At 40.4% G+C, this 8,048-nt stretch overlaps 1 protein-coding gene across 5 annotated transcripts in view; it reads right to left on the bottom strand.

The window, feature by feature from the left end:
* Nucleotides 1-8,048, bottom strand: part of Nvl (nuclear VCP like) — a 62,082-nt gene that overhangs the window by 8,434 nt on the left and 45,600 nt on the right. For all 5 annotated transcript variants that reach the window (XM_010642448.3, XM_010642450.2, XM_010642449.3 and 2 more), the window contains 4 exons: nt 7,981-8,048; nt 6,991-7,067; nt 4,206-4,294; nt 2,270-2,340 (listed from right to left, as the gene is read on the bottom strand). The exon at nt 7,981-8,048 is cut by the window's right edge and continues 39 nt beyond it. In XM_010642448.3, the coding sequence (XP_010640750.1) occupies nt 2,270-2,340; nt 4,206-4,294; nt 6,991-7,067; nt 7,981-8,048 (305 nt within the window). The remainder of the gene's footprint in view (nt 1-2,269; nt 2,341-4,205; nt 4,295-6,990; nt 7,068-7,980) is intronic.

The following is an 8,048-nucleotide window of genomic DNA, read 5'->3' as shown; positions in this document are numbered from 1 at the left end:
AAACAAAAAAAAAAAAAAAAAAGATACAAAAGATATACATACAACCAATAAACAGAAATATGCTCCACATATTTAGTCATCAGAAAAATGCATATTTAAACTAAGAGATATACTAAATACTATTTCACATCCAGGAAAATGTAACTAAAGGCAACGAATATATGCAAGTTTTGCTGACAAAGTAGAGCAGCAGGAGTTCTGCTAAGATACAAGTGGACCAGCCCCTTTGGAAGCAGGTTACAGGATTCCCATAGACTGAATATACATGTACTATACAACCCAGCAATTACTCAACCTTGATACTTACTTGGGAGCAATTAAAATATATGTTTATACAAATATGTGCCCATGTGTGTGAGATAGGTCCTGGTAGGTCTATTCATAAAACTCTAGAAACAGTCCAATTGTCCACCACTGGTGACAGGAAAAGAAACCCACAGTATACACAGACAACATTGTATTGCTTAGGAAGACAAAACTACTAAACAGGCCACAGAGAACAAGCTCAGGGACACTATCTGAGCAAAGGAAGCCAGATACAAACCAGTACACCAGATGCTCTACAGCAAGCTAAATTAAAAGTACAACCATGGAAATCAGATTTATGGTTACATGAAGAAGGATTTGGTAAGAAGACACTATGAAGGACACACAATTCTGCAGAGATGGAAACATTCTGCACCTTGAATGCAGTGCTGGTGACCCTGGTCACAGCTCAAGGAATGGTACACGTAAGATTGGGCACTGTCATACATAAGCTCAACTTCAATGTGAAAAGTAAGCTCAGGATGAGAGGGGAAAACGTGGAGCTACACCAATGTCCTAAGATTTTTAAAAACCCGAAATTCAGGGAGGGGTTAGAAATAATTCCAGTGAAAAAGAAAGTTTCAAACAGTATTTCTCTGGGACGACACTTTAGTTTTTTGTTTGTTTGTTTGTTTTCCCCCATACTGGGGATAGAACTCAGGACCTTGCGCTTATGAGGCAGGCACAGTGCCACTGAACTAAATACCGGCCCTGGGAGGACACTTTAGCACCAGACCCTTTTTGATTAATGACAAGGGAAACAAATTTAACTCCAAGACTTTCTGATTTCAATTAGTGAGACTACATATTGTTCACAGATGTACGCTGAAATGCCCGAGAGGGGAAGGGAGACTGATGTTTCTCCAATGGTGCTGAAAGAGCTCCGGGGGGGGGGGGGACTCACTGTGACTCTGCAGCAGCAAGAAAGGCCAAGGGCCCACAGACAGCTCACTCGCCCTGGTCCCTGGCTAGCTATTTACTTAGGTCAAAGTGACAGGATGGTCAACTCTCAGAACACATGGACACTGAGTGCTGGAAATAGCACTCATTCCACCCAACAGTTGTGGACTCCGGCTCAGAGTTTTCAATCCAGAGTCACGAAAACTGCTGAACCTGAGGTAATAAATGGCCCACAATTTAAGGGACATCTTACTATATTGTCAGTGAACACGTTCTCAGGCTAAGACATATTCTGGAAATAGTACAATCTCAAGTGATGAAACTTATCACAATAATATCGAATTCAGGCATTTCTCAGGACTGGGTGTTCCCTGCTGCCTGTCTTCAGGAGCGCCACAAATAACCTAATTCCAATTAACAGCAACCCCTTTAAACCCACCACAAATACAACTCCTGAGTAGAGTTAAGAAACAGGTAAAACCTGGCATTTTGGGTAAGAAGTCAGACTGACTGTTCATTCTTTTCCTACCTTAACATGAAAATATTTTTACTTCCCTGAAATGTAAGTATGTACTTTACAGCTTAGTCTGGGTATACTTCAGCTCCAAGAAGATAAAAAGACACAGTAACTCAAATAATACTTCAACGAAAACTGATTAAAAATTATGAGACTGGAGGGGACGGGGATTTAGCTCAGCAGTTTGGTGGCCTGTCTTGCAAGCGCAAGGACCTGAGTTCAATCCCCGGTAAAAAAAAAAAAAAAAAAAAAAAAAAAAAAAAAAAATTATGAGACTGGAAATTCACTGTTGTCCTCTCTCATTAAGTTCTGGTTTGAGAAGCTAGTAAGAATTGTTTTCCAGTCAAAATAAAAATCTGCCAAGAACACATTCATAAAGGTCACCACCATTTTGCTTTGTTCCAGGTCAAAAGGAAACATGAAATTTTGGAAAGTGGAAATGGTATATAGAAGGCATGACCAATAACATAATTTCACAATTCATGAGTTCCTACCTAATGGTATCACTTCAATGCCTTTTCTTCTAGAAATAGGAGTTTTTCTTACCTTTACTGATATAGATGGTTTCACTTTCTTAAAAGCTTCTTCAAAGTGTGCATGACTAATCTTGAGCTCACCTGCAGAGCAAATTCACATATATCACAGTAGGTTCTATTAACTGAGTTATATGTTAGTTTTTCTTGGAAAACATCAAGGCTTCCAGAGAACACGGAGATCAGGGACAGGACTGGCTCTTCTTCATCATAATAATGAAACTGGTTAATATTTTGCTTATAATACAGTACCAATCAAAGGTACTTTATCATTCCTAAGTAGGTAATACTTTGGTTGATCCTCTCTGTACTATTTAATTCAAGAATGATATTTATGAAAAAGAACCAGAGTTGTTAGTACAATTCAAATAAATTTAACTGAGAATACAACAGTTTTCCATAGTACATATTTAAGAGCACATTAAGATTCACAGTATTTAGATTTTAGGGAGTTATAATACCGTGATTTGTTTTATACAAACATAAAATATCACAATACTGTATTAGGGATTATAATTCTTTAGTAAGAGAAAGTTGCTAACTTAAACATGGTTTAGAGGATGTTCATATGGTAACTAATGTGATGAGAACTTTAACTTAACTTAAACTTTTCACACAGACATTACCACAGTAAATTTGTCTAAATATAAAGTGTGTTGCTGAATGTTTCAAATAAAAATTGGATGGCATTACTGACTTTGGTTTTATTTAGCATAAAGAACAGATAGCTAGAAATGAAAACTACAACAAAGCAAGGACATCCTCCAAACACAATTATTAGTGGCAGCACCAATACATGCACAGGGCCTGTTAATTTTTCAAAGCTAAATATATGAAGAGAATGACAAAATTTAGCCCTCAGGTAGTATACCTGATTTTTAAATTTTTCAAAAAATTATAATTTTGCTTATTTATATCTTTCCTGACTCTAGAACTCATTTCATATACAGCAAAAGATGCTGAGATAACTGAATCACAAAACTAACCAACAAAAAACACAGGAAAAAATGAATACATGTATGTGTACAAATGTAAGCATATGCTGATGTAAGTGTAAACAAAACTGAACTCTAAGATTCTTGGCAGCCCAAGCCAAAAAGGGAAAACTGATACAGACACAAAATAGGATTTCCTTTAGAAATCTGTTGAATGAAAAACCAACAGACTGAAGTCCACAGCAATGCACAGGTGTAGAGCACAGTGGTCTTTAGAAAGATAAGAACTGTGCAGCTCTGCCAACAACTATAACCTGTAACAGGAGGGACAACCATCACAGGGTCCCAGCAGAGGGGAGGGGCTTTAGCACATGATGTAGCAGGAATGCAGGCACAAGTGAGCCTGTGTCCCCCACAAGCACCCAAAAAAGACACTGCCAAATACGAAGTGTGGTGCAAAGCTGTTGCAATGGCCCCAATCATCACACAGTCGAAAACACAGCTTGGAGTTTTCTTGCTTATTTCATTTTACAGTGCCGGAAACTGAGCCCAGGCCCATCACAAGCACTCCACCAGAGTGCTCAGGGTAAACACTGAGAAACACCCCCATCAATTTTCTATTGTGAAGGGAAAAGTCTCAATATATGGAAAGTTTTTGCGACATTCACTTCTCTTGTGTCACGTACTTCTAATCTCTCCAATTTAGGTTGTATTTTAATAGACAAGTAAATATCACCTTATAAAAGAGGGTTTTTAGACTGGTAAGCAGACCAAACTCATGAACTGTCTCTACCTGATCACTTCTAGATGATGATGAGATACAATGCTGTTTATTAGGGAAGTGCTGAATAGGTTTGCTATTCCTATAATTGAGAGGTTTTACCATACCACAGAGCAGTTTCTAAGGGTGGGGAAAATGGCACCTTCCTTATCACTGAAAAAGGATGCCAAAAAACATTCCCAGGGGCAACAGTGGTTTTAAGTATTCAGGTGAGATTCTGGAAAGAATTATACCTTTTCCATTTCCACACTTTTCTCTTGCCATTTCCTGTCTTAGGGCACACAGAGAAGCTTCTCGTACCAAAGCAGAGAGGTCTGCACCCCTGTAATAAAAGAAGTGTTATTATTAGATAACTGCAAAGGCCAGAAAGAAACCAGGCAGCAATTTTCTACTGTCCATGTGACACAATCAGGAAAAAGACCCACCAACAGGTGGGGAAACTTGATAAGGATACACACTGAAAAGAAGCTAGTTTTTTTTTTTTCTTTTTGTCTTTTCTATTTTATTATAGTTTATAGGCTCGACTTAGAAGAGGACCTTGGGGTACTTCCTATAGTTGAGTGGCTGTGAGGAGGTGGGCCCTGTCAGGGAGGCAGGTATGACCTGGAAAGGCACTTCTATCTCCAGATTCTCTGCTCTTGCTCCGCTTCCCGGCTGCCATGATGAGTGACTTTTCTCTGCCCAGGCCCTTCTGTTTGAGCTGGCTAAATATAGACTGGAACTTCTGAACTATGAGCCAAAATAAATCTTTCTTTCTTTAAGTTGTGAGTGTCTTGATACTGTGTCCCCGCAATGAGCAAAGTGACTAAGACACTCTTCTTTTTTTTCTTTGCAGTACTGGGGATTTAACCCTGGCCCATCACACTAAGTTATATCCACTGCCATCTTGCTATGTGTTTAAACTTACAATCTCTCTGCCTCAGCCTCCCAGAGTAGAAGGATCATATGCATGCACCACCAGCACTCAAGCTTTTAGGTTTCACTTAAAATGCTTCTAACCTTTAGATGTAAGGGATTTACAGAAGAAGCAGTGCAATAAAAAAACGAACATTTTCTTCCTCAGAGCTAAAGCAACTAAGGTTAATATAAAACATACAATGAGTAGAAATTCACACATTATTTCTTGCAATGCTTCACAAATAAAAGTTAAAGAGCTGAGTAACACATTCACATGTATATAATTATACAGTACATTGTCAACTGTGGCTGCAAGTTGAATAGCAGAAAATAAAAGCCCAGGGCTTCATGCATTGTGTTCAAGCTGAAGCTGAGTGGAGAAGTCCTGTTTCTGAGATTATTCCATGTGACAGCATGGAGACTCAGCATGGCCCTATGAGGAGGTCATGTCCAGTCACAGAACATGTTTATGACATAATGAACCCATACATCATATAAAATAATGATGCACAGAGCTTCACTAACCAAATCGTCTGCTTCTATTGGTTGAGAGGGCTGTAATACTTCAGAAAAAATATGCTACATAACTTTGTTCAATTTGCGGCCCACAGGCTGTACATGACTGTGTTATTCATTAATTATACATCTATGTACCCTTCCACTTGATGTGGCCCAGGCAAGCCATGAGTAACCAGTCAAGGGCTACAGGGTAGACACAGCCTGAAAATCTAACATCTATAGAATAAAAACAGGGAGCTGAATGCTGTGATAGTACCGTGTCTCTCAAAGGGTGATGACAGTGGCACTAAAAGCCAAAATGTGCATCATGAACTTTAACCTTCAGCCCTAGAGCTGCATACATGGATACCCTACTGGGAAAATCCACAAGACATGCCCAGGTTAAGTTCTACACAATGTCTGTAACTCCCTGGGAATCTTGTGATATATGAGCACCAAAAGCTCTAAATTACTCTTGAATCTTTTTCTTCCAAAGTAGTCCGATCATTTGACACATAGAATGACCACCATAGGGACAGAGGACAAACTCTTGGGCCCTTAACTTGCTCATCAAGGCATAATTTGTGTTTTCTTCTGAGGCAGCCAGGAACTTAAAAGTCTCCTGTCATTGCTGTAAATCTAGTCACCTTCCATTCCCTCAAAGCCTCCACAAAGCCAAGAGTGCTACAAGCAGAAATAAGCACCTTGGTGAGACTGAACTGTTTCTTGGAGGTATCCTGCAAAACCAAGACTGAGATGATGATCAGCCAGACATCACCTAATCATCATTTGCTAATCTGCAAAGCTGGTCTTGTTCTTTCATTAAGAGCCAGACTTATCCTTTCCATAATAACTTTGCCTAAAGCTCAAGTCACCTGCATGCTTTCACTTGTTTTCTAACTCTGCTCAATAAAACTACCTATGACTTATACTGACAGGTCCTGAAATTCTTTTCCTACATCAATGAGTTAAGAACCTACTCTGGACCACTGTGTCTCCCGAGGTTCCCAGTTCCTCTTTGGTGAGAGCTCCTTTTGGACTTTTATCTGGTGGCAATATGAAGGACATAGGTTAGATTCCCAATTAAGGATCTGTTCCAGGGAAGAGAAGGATGGTTCCATGCACCCCTCACCAGCCAACACACAATGACCATTTCCACCATCCCAGTTCCCAAAACTGGAAATGTTAAAAAACACTTTAAGATATACAGGGAAAAAATCCAATGACTACAACCATCACAAACCAATGAAATCCAATGACTACAACCATCACAAACCAGTGATGTGGCAGAAACATCACATTTCCTGCTCGCACTGTTACTGCAGGCTGTGTGACAGGGGCTGGGAAAATGCATTTAGAGGCCTGGAAAATGTGGCATGAAATACCTGCTCAAACATTCTCAAGGACAATTTGTGAAGGACAGAGAGGTGGTTATTAGGGAAGTTTGAGTGTCTGGGGACAACACGACAGGAGTCTCTGTTTTCCGGAATTCCATGGGAGAAGTACAGCCCAGCCAGTCTCCACATCAGCTTTGTGGGACCCCTTTGTCAGCCTCCCAACAATCTGGGGCAGATGGAGAACTATTCCCTGTAGGGTGAACTGGCTTGAGATTTAAATACTTACGAATAGCAATCACAGCGAAGATCACCAGCAATTGCTTCCAAACTTACATCTTCATCCAGGGGAGGTTTGGTGCCATTCTAAACAACAGAGAGACATGGTTATTCCTGGCACACTCAAGGTCCATGGGCATCCCAGTTATAGCAAAGTGGCCTGGCCTCTGACCTAAGGAAAGGAGCCAAGTCCTGGGCTGGTGCTGCAGAGAACCACCATTTTTGCTGAGAAGTGAGGGGAGGAAGCACACTTCGAGACTGAGAAGGCTAAAGGCAAATAGCTCAGGAAGTCTGAACAACTTGTTACAGTCAAAGCAAAAGCCAACCCTCGCTGCCAACAAAACCATCACAGCAGTCTTCCCCCAGGCTGATTAAACACAGCATACACTTGGGCAGCACTGAGTGCTGATCTGCACAGATGCTGAGTGCAGATGTGAACAGGCTGGGAAGGGAGCATTATACTGAGCCCAGCTGGCTGAGAATAAGCAGTAACCTGCTCTTCACTGAGAACCAGCCCTTCTGACCCAACAGATCTCACTGATTCACTCACTAAAACCCAACCTGACTTTGGAGTCTATTCCCCTTCAGCTTGTAAGAGATGCCAGAAATGACAACAATCAGATCAGTCTCAGATTTCTAACACACAGCACAATCCAGGCATGCAACAGTACACATCTGGTAATGTTCTTAGTGACTTACACTCCAGAGGCAAGCAACACAGTTTTAAATGACTTAAAACACCACTACAGTGATATCTCAACTGCAGTAGTTCAGAATTTAACTTTCAATTTCCCTCAGTTTACTCATATTTTGTGGAAATAAAAATGAGGAGGGGCAATGTCTTCAGTGATCACAGCAGCGCACTTTCCTCTGAGACAGAAGCCTGGCAAATATGAACAGCTACAGAAAAGATAGCAATCAGCCATCCTGAATTCCTACCTATTGTAACTGCAGGTAAGGAGAGAAACATCCCCAAAAATGTACCTCTTCCTTTACTTACTTTTGTGATAGTTTTTAAAATGGCAAGACGGTCTGCTGAGGGTGGCAAACCCACAAAGAGTGTTTTGT

This window comes from Fukomys damarensis, unplaced genomic scaffold, assembly GCF_012274545.1.
Source record: "Fukomys damarensis isolate Sample0158 unplaced genomic scaffold, DMR_v1.0_HiC HiC_scaffold_11, whole genome shotgun sequence".
Taxonomy (NCBI): Eukaryota; Metazoa; Chordata; class Mammalia; order Rodentia; family Bathyergidae; genus Fukomys; species Fukomys damarensis.
This window is presented reverse-complemented; position numbering and strand designations above follow the sequence as displayed.